Source organism: Cariama cristata, unplaced genomic scaffold (genome assembly GCF_000690535.1).
Source record: "Cariama cristata isolate BGI_N322 unplaced genomic scaffold, ASM69053v1 scaffold3681, whole genome shotgun sequence".
NCBI lineage: Eukaryota > Metazoa > Chordata > Aves > Cariamiformes > Cariamidae > Cariama > Cariama cristata.
The window spans coordinates 29,874-51,708 of record NW_009600836.1 but is presented as its reverse complement, the minus strand read 5'-3'; the positions used below and the strand labels follow the sequence as shown (position 1 = coordinate 51,708).

Here is a 21,835-nt window from a genome sequence, read left to right as displayed (position 1 = left end):
GCACAGTTTGCTAATACTTACACAGAATGCTTTCAAAGCTCCTTAATGAGTTAATAACAGAAATTACTGCGTACTGCTGGCATTGCCAACAGTCAAATTGAAGACTCTTTTCTAAAATGCTTTTGATACACAGGTACTTTATTTTTGTATTGCTTGAAATGGGAGTGTGAAGTATTTTGAAGTTCTAGAAAGTCAGCTTTTTCTTCCTACGGTTTCTGTTTTTGTCTTTTCTAACCGTGATATTCTGTTTTCTTCTACATGGCAGTGAATTAGAAAATTTAGTAAAGCAGTTGCTTGCTTCACTTAAAAGGATGATACCAGTAGGAAAATGGAACTTCTGACTGAGGTTCTGATTGTCTATACTTACTGGTTTCCTTCTTTTGCTTTGTTTTGGTTTGTTTAGGTTTTTTATTGGGTTTTTGTTTTGTTTTAAACTGGAATATGCTCCTAATACGTTCTGCTCTTTCTTCTGTGTGGTTGACTAACATCTGTTTTTTGCTGTTTGTAAAACAGGGGATGTTGGATGGTGATACAGGTCATGGTGCACTCAGTTCTAAGTGGAATCAGAAATTGCTTTTGTAAGGGCTGCTATGATTCTTGCACATGTGGTAGTGTGAGGTCTAGATTGTCCTTCAGAATATGAACCTTTTTTTAATGTCCTTTGGCTTTGTTAAATCTCTTTGTGCTCAAACCTGTGACAGTTGTGGTGGTTAGGATCATTTCTCATTCTTCTAGGTCAGATGAGATTGCGATACTCATTGCATGGATTTAAATTTAGAACAGTACAGATCAGGATCGGAGGGTGTGCTTGTACTATTTACTTTTAAAAACAAACCAAACCCAACCAAAACCCAAAACTCTTGGAGGACTTGGCTGCCAGATGCAATCTTTTTTGAAACAAGTTATTTAGCATCTTAAGTTGCAGTCAGTCCTTGGAATAGGAGTAATTTCACTTGGCAGTGAATGTATTTTGCTTTAAGATTCCTTTGACATGTTTCTGACTTGGTGCTTCTGGAAATTCTTCTTTTGCCCCACTATGCTGGCACGGCCTGTGTGTTTTGGATCAGTGTAAGCCAAATGCGGAGAATTAATACCTCGATTTGGTTGTCCTCTTGAGAGAGTTGCCTGTAAGACAGTGAAGAATCTGAAGGTGCTCCTAGTGCTGAGCCAGTGCTGAGGAACTCTGGCAAAGCGACAGTGGTGCTGGAAGCCTTCAGTAGTGCCCTCACCAGATTATTCTGCGGGAGCTGGTTTGCGTTCCTGCAATTCATGTTGTTCTTATATCTGTGAAATGGACTTACTCTTTATTTCTGTAGAGCACCTAAAGCTCTTCTGGAAAGTGTGCACTGAGTTAAGACAGCTGTGAAATCTGCTTGGAGGTGATTTTCTAAACAAGTAAAAACAGGAAAAGGAGAAATGTAATGCACCACTGCCACAGACTCTGATCTTGAACAGTTTTTGTTCTCTGGGCATTTCCTGCCTGCTGCCATATTAAGTACAAATAAAGGTGTTTGTTTTTTTTTTTTTTCTGCTTTGCTTTTGAATCACTCCTCCCCGTCTTTGTTTCACTTTAAATCTCCAGAGTGAACATAATTTTAAGTATTCATTTTATTTCTTTGTAGTATTAGTCCCGTGTTGCCTGACTCTAATCTCTTGCATAAGACATTTTCTTCTTATGCCTCCAGTGATTTTGGAAACTTGCTGCTTGGTGCAGGCGTTTTTAATCAGCCTGTCAGACACAGAAGTGAACATGAATAGGAAGCACTTTGACCCACTGCTTCTACTAGCCACAGTTCATTCTTACTGCAGTTCCAGGTTTTTTGAAGTAAAATGCCCAATAAAAGAAATGTATGTTTTCTCTAAGGAGTCTGACATACTAAATACCTGTGCTCAGAAAAAAATCATTGCAAAATGTTTCTTTTACACCATGCTTTCTGCTGTGAACAGGCATGCCTAAGGTGAACTCTCCAGGCAAGGCTTTATTCTGGTGGCTCAACTGCATTACATGCTACCTGTCCATAGGGACTGCGTATGTATCTCTTTCTCCTTCTGTTCCCCTTCAGGTTAAAGAGAAGCTTAATCCTGGCAAGTAGCCCATCTTTCTGGTTTATCCGTATGTTTTCTGAAGATAACCAAGTTGTCTGTGGTAATGGCCCACCACCGTAGGGTCAACTCTCTGCCTTAAAGCAGCAACAGGAGTTGTATGTGGAATGGAAATCACTTGACAAATACAACAGTATTTCATTGTGATCGTCAAAGTAGGAAGATTAGAAGGAAGAAGTATTCCAGAATGTAATCATGTAATGGTTTTAAATTTGGCCAAGTCAGAGGATTTCTGTAGGGCCTTGATAGACTTCTCTCTGGTAGACTGTGAGAATGGAGACATGGAATCATGGTTCTTACAGCTGCCACCTTCTTCCCATCCTGCTCCTCTCTTTCCAGACCCAAGACCCCTCAGTTCTTCTTTTTCCTGGATTTACATGCATTTTACAGATCAACAAAAATATCTAGATATACCAGATACAGATAAATGCTAGTGTAAATAACTTCTCATACACGCTTTAAGGGATAACATGTTTTACCTATAGTAATTGGTTAGAAGAACAAATCAGCCTTTTCCTGTGTTCTTAAGTGGCCACGTTAAAAAGTAATGGATTTTCTTTTCCTTGCACAGTGATCAGTTAAGTACTTTACAAACTAATAGAACACTAGTGATATGTCACTTTTTTCCCTACCTGTGCTCTGTACAATACAAGGCCGAAAGACTCTATGTCATTTTCACCAGAATAAGCATATTCTGGTTTCAAAAACAAGAGCGAGACTGCTACTGAAGAGCTGCTTCCATGTTTAAAATTTTTGTTATTATTATTTTAAAATCTTATGTAATGCTTTGGTACTAGAAGTGTGCTGTTTTCTTCTTTTTGAAAACCAAAAAAACCTCCATACCCTCACAGGATAGGTATAACTTAAGAAAACATTTAAGTTATTTTGGTTTATGTTTGCAGACTTCTTGCCTTTGTCCTTGCCTTTTGCCAACAACTGCTGACATGCGTAAAGCCTGCAGAATGTGGTCATTGTTACTTTAAGGCTGCAACCGTGAGGGCCAAATAGTTGGGAGTGGTGTAAGCCATGTGGATATCCAGGATCAGAGAGCTGCATTTGCAGATAACTCGGTTGCAGGAGGTAGCTGCTGAGTGGATAGAAATTCTGAATTGTCGATTTTACTTTAGTATTAGCCTTTCAAATTAATTACAAAGTTAGTTTAATGACTGAGGGAGGAGTTGTATTTAAATTAGCCAGCAGGATTAGATTGGGGGGCGGGGTATAGTAGGAAAAGAGTGTTTCTATTTTGAGACTTGTTCTTTCAAATAAACAAGTTGAATACAAACCAGCTGGAATGTTTGTGTATCTATGGCTACACTTAAAGTTCCTTTTAAAGCTGAAGAAAATAGGGTATGGAATGGATTCTTCTTCTTCCCAAGGCTTATCATTAATTCATCACTTCTTTGCAGTCAGGCTGTGTTTAAAGCTGCAAGCCAGTAAGTAATTGTGTAGGCAGAAACTGGTGTCCAGGCAGATTAGAGGAGTGCTGCTGGTGATGTTCCCTGATTGTTCCCTGATATGGTTCTGTGCAAGTAAGCTTTTGGCAAAAACTTTAAATTGTTTAAGCTATTCTTGCTTGTTTTGATTGAAGGCTTCTTCAGTCACTGCAGATCTGCTGTGAGGCAGTGACAAGAAGCTGTGTGCAGTAACCTTTTCCACCAGCAGAGCTTGGTCTGAAAAGAAAAATCAAAGACTTAGATTGCAGATTTATGACTGATAGCAAAACCTATACTGAGTTCTTCTTGGCTTGTGGGACTCTTTGCGGACCCTAAACTCTGCAATTTTGTCTTCAAACAAAATTAATCATGAATGCCAGGAACTGAATTTCTTGGCCCTCTGTATTCTGCCATCTGAAGTCTGAGTGGAGGATGGCTAAAGGATAATTAAAGCCATAACCTTAGAAAATGCACAGTTAAGCTGAATTTTTATCCAGAGTGTTTGTTTAGAACAAATGTTATTTTTGTAGTTTTCATCTGTACTGTGCAACAGCTTCAGAAAGCTCAATGCCTGAACCTGTGCATTCAAGTGTCTCTTCCAATTTCATAGTTTCTGTAGTTTTATGAATATGTTAGAAGAAGAGATGCATACCCCACACCCCAACACACACGAAGGGTACTGATTTCTGCGCTCCCCCCCTGCTATTCCTGTCTGGAATTGGATATTGTTGCAGTATCATGAAAAAGGCATCCTATGTTTCCACTTTGTACTATATTTATAGCTTGACTGAAGGTAGGAATTGTCTTAGTCTTGTGAGCTTATTTTATACTCTTTCCAGCCTGGCAGCTCAAAAGCAGTCTGAATGTTTCAGCAGTTGTATGAGAGACCACACGCTTTGAGTTCATCTGGTGTTGCTTCCTCCTTTACAGTGCATAGATACCAAAAACCATTAAAGAAGATTCTGTAGTATAAAAGAGGAGGATGAGGTGTTGGCCCAGCAAATTGTAATGTTAACTGCTCTGGCCACCAGCTGCTGAATAAGAGGAGCTTTTGGCATGCATGTTGCACAGGTGCATTTAGCACTGCTGTTAAATTCTAGGAGGAGTTGAGTTGTTTTTACGTTGAACTGAGACTTTGGTCATACATTGCAAAGGATAAACAAAGCTGATCCTTTTTGTTTTTTACAGCGTTATTTCAGTTGTGCTGTTGGGTTGGCTGCTATACAGCATGCTTTATAGACATTTAAACACTCTTTTAAAAATGTTTATCTGAGAGATACCAGATGCCTTGGGTTTCATCCAAGGCTTCCATAGAAAGCCATAAGCGCAGAGAAGAGAAGTTATTTCCGATGTGTTTCTTAGCCGATTACAGTACTGGTTCCATACGTATGAAAATGATGTTCCTGGTAACCCTGGTATAGGTAGCAGAAGGTGACTTAATGGATGCTAAGACTCAATTTGCTCATTTCCATATGAGTTGTAGAATGACCTACTTTATGTTGAGCTCTCTTTGTTGTTTCAGCAAAATGTGTTTGGGTGTACAAGTCTGGGCTTTCATTAAGATGCTGTGCTGCTGGTGCTGGGTTTTGTGGTTTTTCTTTTAAAGCAAGCTCTCATTTCTTTAACTTAGATTAATTGACTTAAAAATGTTTGTGAAAGAAGTAATTTTTTTTTCTTTATCTTTTTCAGATTATCAGAGACTGATGACTGTGGCAGAGACCATCACAGCACTAATGTTTCCATTTCAGTGGCAGCACGTATATGTTCCTATCCTTCCAGCATCCCTCCTTCATTTTCTAGATGCTCCTGTCCCTTACCTCATGGGCTTGCACTCTAATGGGCTGGATGACAGGTCTAAGCTGGAACTTCCTCAAGAGGTGAGAGGAGCTCATCTGGATTGACTAAATATTGTACGTGACTATGAGGGTAGTGAGAAATGAGCCAAAATGCTAGTGGCTAACAGTAACAGTCATTATGAAGTTCTTGCTGACTCTGGTTTGGGGTAGCTCTTTATTTTTTGAAGACGCTGGAGAAAATCTGGTGAAATAGATAAATAAACCTGTTTTGGAAATTGTATGCTCTGATAAAGTTGAGCTGTAATTTTACAGATACTGATGCAGTGGGGTTATAGAAAGAACATTTTTGTGCTGCGAATCTTAGCCGTGTAATTCTAGGAAATGTGGCAAAGTGCACTGTGAATTCACCAGCTGTGGCCAAGAGGCCATACAGCTGCTTCTGTGTGGTGCTGAGTGAGCAAAGCTTGACTGGCCTGAGCACTGTGCTGGTTCCTGGCCGTACGGGATTAGGCTGAGGGTTTTGTGGCAGTGTTTTTTTCATTATCAGACAGTGCTGCAACATAGCTTGATGTAAAAAAAACTTCTTTAAAAAGCTGCGTGAAATTAAAGACAAGATATTTTTCTGAACCTTCAGTCTGGTCACCATGCCAACATTGCTCTTTTTCTCAAATCCATATGCTGATAGTTTTCATTTGTTTTTCCTGGCAAGTTCAAAGGAAAATATCTCTTCAAACTATTATTTTTTGTGTGAAAACTAAAGTATTTAATATCTTGATTTCTTTCTCTTCTCCCTCTCTTCGCCCCCCCCGCCACTGGCATAATTAATAACAGAATAGTGTATGTTCTTGCAATGAAAACAGTCTGTTGCTTTGGTTTACTACAATTACAAACTAGAATTTGCTGCAGGACTTAAACTTGTCCTTCTGAAGCTTCAGCTTTTCTCTCTCTTCTTCGAAGAGTGACTTCTTAAAGCTTTGTACATGATGGGCATGACTTAGTCTGAGAAATGCCCTTGGTAGTCACTGCTAAGTTTCTTGTGAACTGTTGAAGTCCTTAGCACTGCAGGCTGAGAATGTAGCTGTGGCCAGGAAATGGACGTGAACTTGTGCTGGAGACTTCAAAGATGACTATACCGGTAGATTTGCTTACCTGAGAGGCAAAGACGACTGGGAAGAACAGGAGCTCACTATTGTTGAGGCTTTTAATTGTAGAGGGTTTACTTTAAAAAAACAAACAAACAACAAAACCAAACAAAAAAACCCAAAAACTTGCTGTTGCAACAAGAAGTAAATGTACTATTTTGAAATGTAAAGCAGAATTCCAAGTGCATGCTGGTCTCACTGAGTGAAACTGTTGGTCCATATCAGTATTTCTGTTGTTAAGAATTTGATCAGTCAGCTTTAATATATTTAGAACGGCAGATTGCAGGTTCATCTGAGAACTACTTTGCTTTATGATTAAGGTTTTGGATACCCTTCACTTAAAGAGCCAAAGAAGCTCTACACTAAATTCCTGACATAGAAAGTGACAAGGAACATGCATAAAATGTGGTGTTGTAGAACAGTACAAGAGGGCATATGGATTCCATTATTTGTACTTCAATAAAGACAAATTTACCATCAGTAACAAAAGGGATATTAACATTTAACTTTGCTTATCTGAAGTTTGGAAGGTATATAATCCTTTATGAAATCATCAGGATTACATGAGGAACTTAATTTCCAAGTCCTGCCTCTAGGCTCCTGATTTGTAGATATAGGAAGTGTCAGAATTTTCCTCACTTACCACAAAGGGTACATAAAGAGCTGTTGTATGTTCTAATTTATTCTGAGTTATGGAAAAAAAATTTTTTTTTTTGTCTTTGTCTTGAAACTGCATAAACTGCATTTCTGTTGCTAATCTGTTTACATGGATGCACAGGACAGCTGCTGTTAAAGAAAGCAATATCTAATTCAGACCAAACAGCCAAAGAAGTGAGCTTGGACAGAAAATCTAGTTAGTGCTTCTCAGTTGAAGGGCATTGTGGAAGAATATAATATTGCTGTCTAGCATAGCATGGATGCCTTGGTGTCACTGTAGACTTCTTGATTGTGATTTAAAAAGACTGATTTGTCTTGCTCAGAGTATTTCAGGCTAATATGTGTGAAAATACTATCTGTCCTAACTTGTTCAGGTTTGATTTAAGTCTTGCACACGTATGCCATAAGGCTTGTTTTGGTTTGCTTGTGGTGGCAGTCTCCCATATTTTGGTCTCATCTGGTGCTTTAAGGGAATGCTTTACCATGGGAGCATGGAAACCCAGCTATATCCTAGAAGTTGATGCTTTGTCAGATAATGAAAATCTTCAGCAATATAAGTGCATTAGAACAAAATTCAAGTTTAGACTATCCCTTGGATACATCAGAGAACAGTGCCTGATGGAGGACTCATTGAAGTTCACCAGTGACTTGAAGACCTGATTCTGTGCCCCAGTAAAACTGTAGAAAAGGCTCGAGGCTTACCATAGGATTGAGTTTCTTGTACGTCTTGAAGTTAAGCTTGTTCTTATATGTGTTGCTGCTTTGCTGAGGGCTTTTTCTGTGTGCACAAGCATCTTTGTGGTTTCACTGGTAGCTGCATCAGAGGCTGGTGAGGAACCCAGAAGAGATAGGAGGGGGGTGCATGGAAGAAGTGGTGCTAGAATAAGATGCTGCAGAAATGAAAGGGGAAGTGAAGAACATGTAGCTGTTTCAGATGTTGGTGGCAAAAGTGTGGTTTGTTTATCGCTAAAATTGATCAAAAAAAGTGGTTAAACTAGCTTTCTTGCAGATCATAAACCCAGGAAGTACTCAAGTAAGATTTTTTTTTTTTACTGTGTCTTTGAATTTCCTTTTAAAGAACCTTTTGCACTGCTATAACAATGTATTTTTAACGAGCAAGTTAATCTGGGCCATTTCATGCTACTGGATTTGCATGTGCATCTTGCCACTCTGTAATGCAGGAGAATGGTGGAAATTGAAGTGATTTTGAGTGAAAATAAGCAACACTGAGTCTTTCAGCATTGGTTGAATCAAACAAAAGTAGTATCTCATTAAGAAAGCTTGTTTTTAATGAAGCAAACGCAAGGATCTTGGGCAATAGCTTTTTCTTTTAGAAAAGTTGAAAGATTTTAAAAGCTAAAATCCATTTCTCTGCTAATGTAAGACAGATATATATTATCAGTATTTTTATTTCAACCATTAAAAAGATGTTATTCAATGCTGAATCTTAACAAATTCTGTGGGTTTTTATTTTTGTATGTTTTAGAAGATAAGAAAGATCTCTTGAAAAGCCTTTTTTCCTCTTGATGCCAACACATTTAGACCAGGTTGACCAAGATAATTATTTTGAGAGATAATCACTGCTTTGTATGCATTCTCAGGCTGACTGCTGTTGTGATAATCCTTAACAATACCGCAAATTTATTGACATACTCAGTTGTATATTTTTTTGTACTTCAGTGCCTCTTAAGGAGTTAAATTCATGTTTCCGAAAGCTGCAGCTGTAAGTTGTTCTCAGTCGCAAATTCTCATTTGGCATAAAGAACAGTAGTGCTGAGAATAAATGCAAAAGATCACTGTTTGCTTACAGGACTGGCACAGGACCATCCTTTAGAATTTAGGACCACTGTAAACACACCTTCCACAAGCCAGCCGTGTGTGTATAAATTTGCATATCCATGTTTTCTGTGTGTTAAGTGAAGTGGGTGGTTATTTGCAAGCTTGGGATCTAGTGCACAAAGGTGATACACACTGTAGAAATGCTGTAGATGAATGATTTTTAGTTTTTCAATGCTGTATTCAAGCAGAAGCCTTAACTTAGAACAACATTCTGATCTGACAGTCTAGAAGGGGATGTGAAAACCTGTATGTGACCTATACTTTGAGCACCTGGGCTGCACAGAGAATTCAAGTAGTGGCAATTGTGCTATCAGAACTGATTGTTCTAAATTGCTGTGGGCATCTATTTACATACCATGTAATTATGTATTAATGTTTAAAATGAAGCGTATTTTCTCTTTAGGATGTCAGTGGGGTGGGGAGCTTACTCATTATTAGTGAATGTTAGTTCCTCCTTAGATGTCCTTTTGGCAGAACCTAAATCATTTCCTTCTCCATTTTTGAACAGAGCCGAAAGGAAGGATATGGGCTTGATGCAGGCCTTGCTAGATCTTTGTAGGGGTTTGGCCCTTATTGTAATCGAGGTCAAACTAAAGAATTGCAGTTATCCTCTGGCTTTGGAATTGATGGGTGTAGTCCAGACCCCACTGGGCAAATGGGAAGTTGTGCTGTTGACCTCAGGGAACCAGGCTTTGGCATCAGATACATGATCATTGGCTGAGGTGCATCCACATTTCTAAGGTTTGTAAGACCTGGGCACCCTGTTGTTTGTGATGATAAAAGCTCATGGGAAGGACGAGTTTTTAAATTTTTAAATTGTGACACCCTTGTTCCTTAGTGTAGTGTCTCAGGAGAACACTTTATTGTGTGATGGTGTTATGTGTCCTCTCTTGTAACAATCTGCTGCTAAAGTGGTGTGTAACTAATTGAGGTTTTCTTTTGGTCAGAAAACCGGTACCTCAGCAGCAAATAAAAGAATATTTGACTGTTCTAGAGACCTGAAATACCTAGTGACTAACTTAAGGATGCTCTTTCAGTTGTATCTCTACTTACACATGTTGCTATCTTTGTATAATTTTAATTTTGTATGTGTAAAATGTTGATTGATGTATCTATAGAGGCTAACATACAGAGCTGTCAGCTATTCACAGCTTACTCAACTGTGCTACCTCCAGAAACAAAATAACTAATACTTTGTGATTCAAAGAACTCCTTTATTTTTCTGCTTTGTGTACTAGCCCAGTTCCTAGCATGCAGAATGCTTTGGATGGCCGTGATTTCATAAAAAATAAGTGCTATTTCATTTCTCTTGCTTTTTAAGGGCAAGGACCCCTCGATCCTTACCGGTATTCTGTTTTGTTGGATCTGTGGTGTAGCAGCATTGTGAGACTTGCTGTTTTGGTGTTTGTTACTGGAGGTTTATTTACTTGGGGTTTCATTTTTAAGGAAAAATGTTATCCTGGTACCTCTTGAAGGGCTTATGAAGTGAGGTGTCTCTGCAGTTTCTGTTCCCTGGGGAACATGACCTTTTTAGAAGCGCTTATGCAGTTCTTGAGGGTGACCTCAGTCTCTCTAAGTTAAGAGAGGCTACAGCCAGCTACTGAATCTCCTTTGCTTATGCTGCTCTAGGTAGTCCTCTGTCTTACGGGTTATTAACCAGGTGTTGAATAAGTGTAGAGTATCCCCCAAAATATTCTTTACACTCTTTAGGGTATTGCTGCACACTAACGTAACCTCCTTCTTTTTTTTTTTTTAATGTTTCTATATAGGGCAAATTCTGGGAAATGTAATAGTTGCACGATAAGCAATCGTCATTAGTGGCTAGGGTGTTTAAACTATCTGTATTGCTCTTAAAGAGAAACTCTGCAGAAGGGATATTTAACTGTTGGAAGAATTAGTCAGATGAGCCCAGATACTTAGAAGCAATTTTAGCAAGCATTAAATCTGACTTTTTCTTGTTTGGCAAGGAGTTTATTTTCAGTGTGGAGACCAGAATCTCTACATTGTTAACGTCTTGTTACTTTTTGGCCAAGCACTTTTTAGGTACAACCAAGTTTAACCAAGAGTGGTGTTTTCTGCAAAATCTGTGCAAAGGTAAGATAATCCAAAGAAGAAGGAAAGTTGAATGGCATCAACGAAAGAGAGTTTTAAATGGAAGTAATACAATTGAACTTAAGAATTTTTTGATGAGTCTGTCTTGCTATTTTACCGACAGCTTGTGACAGATAAAATGTTTTTTGTTTTTTATTCAGCACCTATTGGTAGGCATTGTGCCTAGTTTCAAGGCTTTATTCCTCTCGTGTCTTGAAGTGCTTACAGTGTTCCTGGTAAATATTAGCTGACTTGACTTCTAATCATCAAAGAACCATGTGTATAGTGGGGGTCTCGAAGTTCCTAAATTCATGTACTTACTTGAAACATGAGAGTTCTTGTGTACATACTGTCCCTTTGTGCCAAATGTTTCTCTGAACAAGAAGCAGATGCACTCTGCGTGCATCCCTAGCCTACCACTGGAGCTGCCATGCTAGGTAGGCACTAACAACACCTGCTGTGTTTGAGCAATGTTGATACTGTGGAAATCTAAACAATGACACCTGCCCTATTTGAAAAATAAAAACTTTTTCTAGGGTGCAGCAGAAGCTGTTTCAGAATCAAAGTCTTAGTTCTTTTTATTGACCTTGGATTCTTTTGCAACACCTGATTCAATTTGTGATTTAATTTACAGTAAAAGATCTATATAAGAGCTACTAAACTGTATCCATTCCTTTGAGCATAAGAAATCAATTCCAGTACTAAAATGCTAAAACATCAGGAAGTGGAGGACTGGAATTCTTCAACTTACCTTTGTAACTATGGGTAATATTGTAGCGGAACATAAATTGGACTCTTCCATGCAAAGTTCTGTGCAATCTAGTGCATTATGTCCAGTGGAGTTCTGCTTTAAGAATCACAATGTTTTTTTTTAATTTTAATGTTGAAGAAATCAAATACAACATACATTTGTGTTTTAAGGAGAATTGATGTCCTAACTTTGTTCTTACAAATGCCAAGAGAGCTAATCTGTCACAAGTATTAAACGTATGTTTTCAAAACAGTTTACTTAAATGAAGGGGTCTCATCAGCCACAGCTTATCCTAGTCTACTTAGGATCAGTCCCACAGCGAAATCCTACCAGAACTACTTTGTCCTTAGTGATGCTTCACTGCTTGTGTACATTGCTCTGATTTCTGGGATCATCTGTCATTCATTCAGTGTGAGGCTAGTCTCTTCCAATTCTTTCTTTCCTATTAAATTGTGAGAATGCTTCCATCTTTCTGCACTTACTGAATCATAAGAAATAACTGGAAATTTGTTAGCTCTTGTGACTTGATATGTATTTTTGCTGCAAAGCCATAGTGAGACCTGAGTTCAGGTGTGCCTCCTAGGACAATGTGATGAAGCTAGGTTGAAACTACCCCATGATCTGGGTGAAGGGATTTTGTATAGGGAAGGCTAAACGGGAAAGTGACAGTCCATATTAATTCTGCAGTGAAGAAAAATGGAAATGTTTCTATAGAAAAGCAAAGTTTCTTCTGTACACTTAACTTAGCAAGCAGATTTTACACATGAATGGGGTTTTCGCTGTGATGTATGTAGTTATGCAATGTCGCGAAACCATTTGACAGAGATGTTGCAATGCAGAAGCCAAAAGGGGAAACACCCCCCCCCCCCCACCTCACCAAACAGAGGATGAGGTAGAGCCTTGAAAGATGTGTAGCTGCTTTTGATGTTGCTGTGGAAACCACATAGGTGGTTTTTCTTTCTTTTTTTTTTTTTCCCCCCCCTTGGTCTTTTTTGATGGTAAGTGAGATAGAGATTGTAACAGGAAGACAAAATTGAAACTAGTTCAATTCATTTTTCCCCTTGGAAACAAACTTCTAAAGTCATTGAATGAATTGCCTTAGTTCTCAAGTTGCTTACAAAAAAGAGAAGATAACTTTATTGTAGCTTCTGCAATATCAGTACATCTTTTAGAATGGAGTTTGGCAAATATCTTAGAGGAGTGGACTGGTAATCTGAGCAACAGACAGTCACCTGCTCACGTGTGCACTTGTATAAAATAGTATTGTAAATATCCCGTAGTTAAAATCTAGCTGTATGTGTATGAAAAAATTCACATGTCTGTACCTAATACATGCTACGATCTCTTTCGTACCCAGTAAACAACTTTAAAATTAGTCTTCTTCCTTAGTTACCTCCTTGAAAGACCTGGAAACGTAGGCCTTGTGTTGCTTTCTTCAAAGCCAACCAACCAGTTCAGTTATGGTTGGAGCAAGACTGTTTTACAAAATAACCAAACAAATGCAAATATATTTGAATCTTTTAATAAGCACAAACCCCAGAGATTAATAAAACGTGACCCTTGTGCTTAGTGATATTGTAATGATATCCTATTCTAAATTAAATCCCAGGCTAACCTGTGCTTTGTGGATGTAGACAACCATTTCATCGAACTGCCAGAAGACTTGCCCCAGTTCCCAAATAAACTTGAGTTCATTCAGGAAATTTCGGAGATACTAATGGCTTTTGGAATTCCACCTGAGGGAAACCTTCACTGCAGTGAAAGTGCCTCCAAGATGAAGAGCCTCAGAGCATGTGACCTGGTTTCTGATAAAAGAAATGGGAACATAGCAGGATCACCTTTGAATTCCTATGAGCTGCTAAAGGAAAATGAGACTATTGCAAGACTCCAAGCACTTGTTAAAAGAACAGGTGTGAGTCTAGAAAAGGTAAGCTATGAAATCATCTACACTGTCTCTGGACCTACAGTAACAGGTGGTCTGAAGTCATGGTCCAAAGACTGTCTGTCTTCACTTTAACATGTTCACAAACCTTATGAACATCTGTAGAGACAAGGGCAAGCTTGCGGGAGAGCAGTGGGGTTTAACCTCACAACATCTAGGAAAACCCTTGGCTATCCTCCAAGTGTTTCTTTGCCAAGATAATGCGTTTAAAAATATGCTTTGGCCTGTTTATTCTTGGTTTTAATATTTATTCTAAATATACACCACTTTCTTATGATTTACATGGCTAAAACTGACATCCAGATAATCCTGAAGTTGGAATCCAATCTTGGTTTCTGTAGGTATCTTTCTTTCTCATTGTGTGTAGAATATGTATAATTTTGCTTGTATATAATATGCTTGCCAGAGGGATACTGTGATGCTTTTTTTTTCTGGTTGATGTTGTAAAGTGCATTAGTGTCTGATTCCCAGCAAGTGAATGTGCACAGCTCATGTTGACCCTGGTTAGATTTTTTGGATGATCAGAATTGGGGAAAAAAAGTTGTGGCCATTTTTGCATAAGAGGTATTATCTGAAAGACCACTGTGGGTTTTTTGAGCCTTTGTCGAATGGAGTGAATATATTTCTCAGCAAAGGTTTTATTTCTTGCATGTTTAAATTATTTTGACCAGTTCTTCATTGCTGAGTAAGATTCCTGCCTCTGTGACTGTAACTTGGGCTACAGGTGGGGCCAAACAAAGATAGAAATTGTGTGACCTACAATAGGTTGGGGAGGGAGATGTGGGGGGGTTACAAGAAGCAGCATTTGGTTACTAGACAGGATTAGATGCTCAGATCAGCTGTGTTCCTCTTCTCAGGTTTTTCTTTTGCATTGTTTTCTTCTTGTTCAGGGGAAGATTGGTAAGAATTTGTTCTTTTGCTGAATGAATTGGGAAGTGATGGGAAAAGTACAGGTCTTTTTAATTTCTTTTAAGTTTTTGCACATTCAGGCCGTATCTACTCTGTACTGTCTTCCATAGTAGTTAAAGTCCCATTTTGCTAGCCTTTTTTGTAATGATAGGTTATAAGTGTCAAATATTTTTATTTGACAGTCAAATAACTGTCAAAATTTTCTCAAATATGTAAATAAAAAACTTGCTTAATGCCATATATCCAGTTAATGAGGAATGTATAAATGCCACGTGCTACTTATGAGATGCAGTTAGAAGAAATGGCTGAATAGCAGAGGTCTCTCCAGCAGAGAGCATGGCTATAGGATGCTATTTATAGCTGGCCTTGGACTGCTGTAACAAAGGTGCTTTAGGAAGCGTAGGACAGCTGCGGCAATGACATCGTTGTGCAGATGTTGTAAGCTCTAGATATTATGTCTTAATTATGTGTGGCGGTGCTTCTTGTAATAATTAACAAAGGGAGGAGTAGCAAATGTGTATTTGAACTAGCGCATGAATGCTTGTGGTTTTGATTTTTTTTTTTTTCCTAGATACTCAATTCCTATCAAAGCTAATAAGAATTGAATATCTGAATCTCATATTGCTGTTTTCATAAATCTCAGCCCATGTGTTAACTGAAAATACACTTTAGTTCATTAAAGATTACTCTGGGCTGTGGAGTGATTAATTGTGCATTACACTGCTACGGACATAGGTTACAGGAAATTGGCTACTAGACGTGCACAGCTTCTTTCTACTGTGTATTTCTGTATTCATTTGAAAGCTGGTGTGTGTTAAACTGTAACAGTACTAAACCTGGACTTGTATTACACCAGACAGAAATATGTATTTGCCTAATATGCAGGCATAGTAAAAACCCCTAAAAAGCCTATGCAGGTGGTTAAAGGTAAATTAAGTGTATGGCATACGTGAGCACATATATGGTTGTTATCTATCCTTTTTAAATCTAAAGCATATCCAGTGCAACCAGTACTAAAGTAGGGTATGGTTTATTAATGAAATTAGGACTTTTATCAACAAAGGTTTCTGTCTAGTTTTTTTTGATGTTGCTGTTTTATTACAGTGCTTGAAGCTGGAAGTAATTTTTTGTATTTTATCAGAATGTTGGCTTGAGGAGTAGCAACTGAATGGCAGGATAAGATCTTGTATACCTAGAATATATGACAAAGCAATAATCAAATTTTTTGTGTGTTTGCTTCTTTAGTTGGAAGTGCGAGAGGAGACCAGTAGCAAAAAGGATCTTAAAATTCAATGTGATGAGGAAGAATTCAAGATTTACCAGCTGAACATTCAAATCCGTGAAGTTTTTGCCAACCGCTTTACACAAATGTTTGCAGATTATGAAGTATTTGTCATTCAGCCCAGTCAGGACAAGGAATCTTGGTTTACAAACAGGGAACAGATGCAAAACTTTGATAAAGTAAGTTGTAATAAGAAGATATGTCAGTCTAAAAAGTAAAACAGTATTCAAACCTAAGATTTTGTTTATTGGGCCATAAAACGGGAAACAGTACTGTCAAATTGTAATTTCTTCCTTAAATTTCAGTGTTCCCAAAAAAGTCACATCTTGTATATTATGTGGAAAATACATACACATGCATGCTTAGAGTGATAAAGATACTCATTTAAGGATACTGTAGAAAAGTACAGCTTGCTGTAGAAAAATAACTTAGAAAGCCTCACTTTATGGCTAACCTCTACATTAAGGTTAAATATTACTACTGAATTTTATTTTTTTTTTAACCAGAGGAATTGCTGAATATGTTAATGAATAAAACCATGACCCCACATAACACTTACGTACATGTGTACCAAATATATTCCTAGCTCTTCTCTAGGGAAACACAAGACCCAGTTCTCCAAATTTTACTGTTGTTGTCTTTACTGGAGATCAGATATTTGTCAACAGGATAGTTCATGTGGGTGAAGAATATGTTGCAGCACTGCTTGCTAAAATGCTAACCTGATTCCCATCATGTCGTATGAAAAGATTCTCATCAACTTCATACGCTTTGAGCACAGCCAGAAGTACATAATATCCACACCTGTGGTACAGTTGAGGTTTGCTGAGATTCTGTTGAAATTTTTAGAAAATTAAAGAAATGCTAAAATCTCAGTTTAATAATGATTGTACTATATATATGAAACTGAAGATTTCATATAGGCTGCCTGTTTCAGAGCTAGAATTGTTGTGTGTAATAAAACTAGGCTTTAAGTGACAGCAAGGCACTCTAATACATCCTTGATTAGAAAAATTGGTGCTTTTGGTGAATGTATCTCTCTCTGCAGAGTCCTGAACACTCTTATCCCTTCTTGTCTGTTAGGCATCTTTCTTGTCGGACCAGCCTGAACCTTACTTGCCTTTCCTCTCAAGATTCCTGGAGACCCAAATGTTTGCATCTTTTGTTGACAATAAGATTATGTGCCATGATGAAGATGATAAAGACCCTGTTTTGAGAGTATTTGATTCTAGAGTGGATAAAATTAGGCTGCTAAATGTTAGGACACCAACTCTGCGCACATCTATGTATCAAAAGTGCACAACCATTGATGAGGCTGGTAAGATTAATAAGCCGCTTTTCTCACACTTAAGAAAATACAACTAGTTAGTGCTGTTTGTTGTAGACATTAGATTAATGTTGAGTAACTATTCGTGCTTTGAAACCTCAGGAAAAAATAGACCAAAAAAGCTGATGTGTCAAGCTTAAGTGGGGAACTAAATGTTATATGGGAAACTGAGGTGTGAGATGAAATTCGTGTAAAGTTTAATTGGACTCAGCTGTGTTCCTGCATGCTTTGTGTGAAAAATGTTTGAGCTTAAGGTGATAAACATTTTTCTCCTTTTGGTGGCAGTTCTTTGATGTTTAATACACTCTTGTACTAGTGTACCTGTTGGGGCCCGTAAGAGACTTCCACCTCCTCTGTTAAATTTGAGATCTGCTTTTAATTGAGGGTGTGTGATTATAGATACATGTCTGATTAAGATACCTTAAAAAAAATTAACTTTCTCACTATTTCAGAGAAATCTATTGAATTAAGGCTAGCAAAAATAGATCACACTGCAGTCCACCCACACTTGCTCGACATGAAAATTGGACAAGGGAAATATGAGCTTGGATTTTTTCCCAAGCTTCAGTCTGATGTCTTATCCACTGGACCAGCAAGCAACAAGTGAGTAAGCTAGGACAACAGGTGCTAGATCTTGGCAAGATCTGGAGAATGGTACTAAAGCAGAGATACTGGAAAGCAAATTCATATCTTTTTTTTTTTTAAAGTGAGAACAGATCAGATGATATGGGTGGGTTGTGTGGGGTGGGTTTTTTTTTTTGCTATGTCTCTTGCTTTTTTCTTTCTTTTTTTAATTTTTTTGAATTTTTATTTTTTAAATCTGGACTTCCAGGAGCAAATTTATTAAGAAAGCCCTATTATGTTTGAGGTTATAGCTGATGTCCTTTGAGTTACTTGTAATTACTGTCAATATAAAAGCAGATCTCCTTATGGGATCTCAGTTAAGAGCTAGCAAATATTTTAGGATATCTTCTCATAAAAACTTTGAAGGAAGAGGAAAAAGGTGCAAATTGTAACTGGATATCATAAAAGAATGGAAAAATACAAAGCAAGTGTATGTGATCTGATTTTCTGAAATCCTTTGGTTGCCCAATGCTGGATTCTTCTACAGAGATTCTTTGTGTGTGTTTGCAGCTGCACTTTGTCTGATGTAATTGATGTCAACATGTTCAATATACAATAAGATAGAAACTTATTATTTCCCCTGTTGCCACTGCCCTTCACCTAACTCTTGACATTTGCTTAATAATATTCCTCTGTCTGTAGGTGGACAAAGAGAAATGCTCCTGCACAGTGGAGACGGAAAGACAGACAGAAGCAACACACAGAGCACCTGCGTCTTGACAATGATCAGAGAGAGGTGAAAATTATTCAACTATAGAGATCTGATATTTCCCCCCCCTGCCCCCAATTGCCTGAATAATGCTCTGTAACCTTTATGAAATGTCTAGACAGTTACTTGCAGTCCATCTCTGCTCTTCCTTATGTGTATTTAATACAAATGAAGTTCCTGGTGCTTAGCAGACCAAAAATACTTAGTTTGCTTATTCTGAAAGTTACGCCATTTTTACCCCGTCTCAGGACAAAATTATTTTATCCCATATGTAGGAGAGTTCCCTGAAAATGTCATCACACACTTTAAAGTTTAAAAAGGGGGGGGGGGGGAAGGAGGAGGGGAAGGGGAGAATTAATCTTAACAGTTTTTAGCCATCTATTTCCTATCTCTAAATAATTTACTCACCCTGTGCTGCTTTTGTATATTTGATGGAGGAAGGATAACCACCTCCAGAGAATGATTAATTTCATTCTAAAATCAGAAGCATTGCCTTTTGGAGTTGCCTGTTTTTCTTCTGTAGACCATAAAAGAAGTCCTAAGGTGGCAAATTGGCACAGAACCTCATGCTAAGGTGGGAATGTGAACCCCACCCGTACTGACAGGTTTGTGTCTGCCTGTTTTTTACACAGCATAGTCTGATGCTGATTTTACCCACCCTCTGAACTGATAACTTCTCTCACCAGTGCTTCTACAGATGACACAGTTATTCTTTGTGGTGAAGGGATTTTGAAAGATCTGGGTGATGTGAACTAATTACAGTACAGTTTCTGATTCATATGATACATACTGCAAACTGTTACACCAGGTGCTGATTTGTGGGTAATTCCAAGAATAATCTGGTTTAAAATAATAGAATTCAGGTTTGGCTTTTTTTTTAGTAACTCCAAAGCTTTACTTTTGTTTAAATGTATGTTGTTCATTGAAGACAATATTCTCTTCTCTTGTTAAATATCTTCAGAAAAGCTTCATTTGAAATCTTATAGTCTTGTATCTGTTAGGATAGTGTTGTCAAAATCAAATATTTGTCTGTCCAGTTTGTTCTTTTTGGTAGTGATAGGTTTAATTGCCTTTCCAGTATACTCATTTCTGGAATTTTCTTGTTGGTTTGTTAAAATTTTGTTGAAGTGTAGTGTCATCTATGTCATCCATAACCATGTAACAGAAGAATGTCTGCATAATAAAAAAAACCTGCGAGTAGTTTCTAGCTTTGACATGTTCCATACGCTCAGATAACTCTAAAGTACTTTTTCCTTAGAAGTAACAGAAGAATAGTTCATTTTTAACCTCATTATTGCTTTTGACAGTTATGATGTTTAGCACATGTAAACTTCTGACATACCAATGAGGTAATTACAGAGGCAAAAATCTACCTCTAGTTTCTGTGGTTTTTTGTTTTGTTTTTTAACTGACTCTTCACAAGTTGATTAACCTTATAGGAGTTATTCTGTCACATGAGGCAAATAATTTCTGAGGAATAAAAGTGACACATACTCAGGTGAGGGTACCAACTGCCAGGTGAATCTGTGCTGTTGTTTTAGGGTTTTTGTACCTCTTTGATTACATAATACTGACTGAACGTTGACCCCTTCTCCCAGGTGAGCCAGACTTTCCTATTAAGTTTGAAAGAATGGCGAGGGAGCCCTTTTGAGATCAGGCTGAGCAGGAGGCAGTGGTTTCGAAATGCGGTTTTGTGAGTTTGACAAACTGAAGCTTTGGGGCAGCCACGAAAAATCTGTGGAATTGAGACTTAGTAGCTTTTAATTTGCAAATGTATGTGCCTAGTGGAGGGCAGAGTTTACACCAGTCCAGTAACTGAGCACCATCTTTTCTTTTTTCCTTTTGGATTCATTACTTATGAATTTATTTTTATGTTGAATGCTTGGGAGTTCTGCATTGTATTGTATCTTCACTCTTTTCCTTTTCTGTTTTGCATGCTTGCTTTTATTGCTTCGTATGTGCTTACCACTCTCACTTTACATGGTCTGCTTAGCTTTTTGCTACCAACTTGTCCTGCCAGCACCTGGACTTTTCCGTGTCAGAGCTTCAGTTGCAGTTATGTTTAGACTGGGACCAGCATGATTGGCCCTTCATGCCCTCTATAAAATCTGTGTCAGAGCGTTATCTGGTATGTCCAATGCACAATATGACTGTAATCATAGTTCTGGATAAAGATGCATAATTAAGTATATATATCATAGCTCTTTAGTGCAAGGCTGATGGAGAAGTTGTGGTTTTCCCTGTTTGCAGAGATCATATCGTGTTTGACAAATCTGTCTTTTCAGTGACTTTTCAGTTGGTCATTGTTTCAGTGTAAGCTACAGAAGTTATCTATTAATCTGAAATATGTGCTAATCCTGAGTATTCTGTCAGTGCCTGTACAGGACTTTCCCTTTATCACTTATACACAGTTAGCTGTGCCCCAACCAATCTGTGATCTCCTGGCTTTCAAAACATTTGTCACATTATTCTTGTATCTGAGGTGAAAACAATGGAAACTCCTTGATGGCAGTAATGGGAGCAAAAAAACTCTACCAAGTATAGTGAGTTCAGGAAGTTATTTTGCTGAAAGATGCAGATGGTTCACAGCTGAGATCTGTTAGTAGCATTTTGCATCTGCTTCCTGAAAGACTGGGAGGATGGGTAAGAAACAGGAGAGCTACGGGAGTGTGCAGGGCATAGCACAGATCTCAGATGTTGTCAACTCCAGTCTGCCATTTGAGTAGTCTTGGTCTGGGTAATTATTACAAACTTTCATTTTATCTGAAAAAATAACAAGACAATTCTCAGCAGTGGAGGGAGTAATTGAATCTCTATGCATCTAAATATCCTTGACAGTTTGTATTGTGTTTTTGTTATTCAGCGATGTGTGTTCTAATACTAGATAGGAAACATAAATGGGGATTTGACCCCCAATTAAATAGTTCCTTAAGTGTCTCAGTCCAATATAATGCTGGATATAAAAAGGGGCCTCTTCTGAAAGAGGTTGTGATCCTTTTCTCCTCATTGCACAGGGGTGGATTATAAAGATAAGTTTACCCTTTTCTCTTGGCAAAGTAGTCTCACTTGCACTTTTATCTGTATTTGTCGATTTTCTACCCCAATACAGAAGTATATCCAAGAAGCCAGGAATCTGGGCAGCACTATTCGGCAACCCAAACTGTCTAACCTCTCTCCATCAGTAATTGCACAAACAAACTGGAAGTTTGTAGAAGGCTTGTTGAAGG

At 38.0% G+C, this 21,835-nt stretch overlaps 1 protein-coding gene across 1 annotated transcript in view; it reads left to right on the top strand.

Moving 5' to 3' along the window:
* DENND5A (DENN/MADD domain containing 5A) overlaps nt 1-21,835 on the top strand; it is a 49,172-nt gene that overhangs the window by 6,538 nt on the left and 20,799 nt on the right. The window contains exons 5-12 of the mRNA XM_009710166.1: nt 5,229-5,416; nt 13,425-13,742; nt 14,229-14,231; nt 15,912-16,127; nt 17,032-17,266; nt 17,728-17,878; nt 18,542-18,635; nt 21,718-21,835. The exon at nt 21,718-21,835 is cut by the window's right edge and continues 38 nt beyond it. Coding sequence (XP_009708468.1) covers nt 5,229-5,416; nt 13,425-13,742; nt 14,229-14,231; nt 15,912-16,127; nt 17,032-17,266; nt 17,728-17,878; nt 18,542-18,635; nt 21,718-21,835 — 1,323 coding nt within the window. The remainder of the gene's footprint in view (nt 1-5,228; nt 5,417-13,424; nt 13,743-14,228; nt 14,232-15,911; nt 16,128-17,031; nt 17,267-17,727; nt 17,879-18,541; nt 18,636-21,717) is intronic.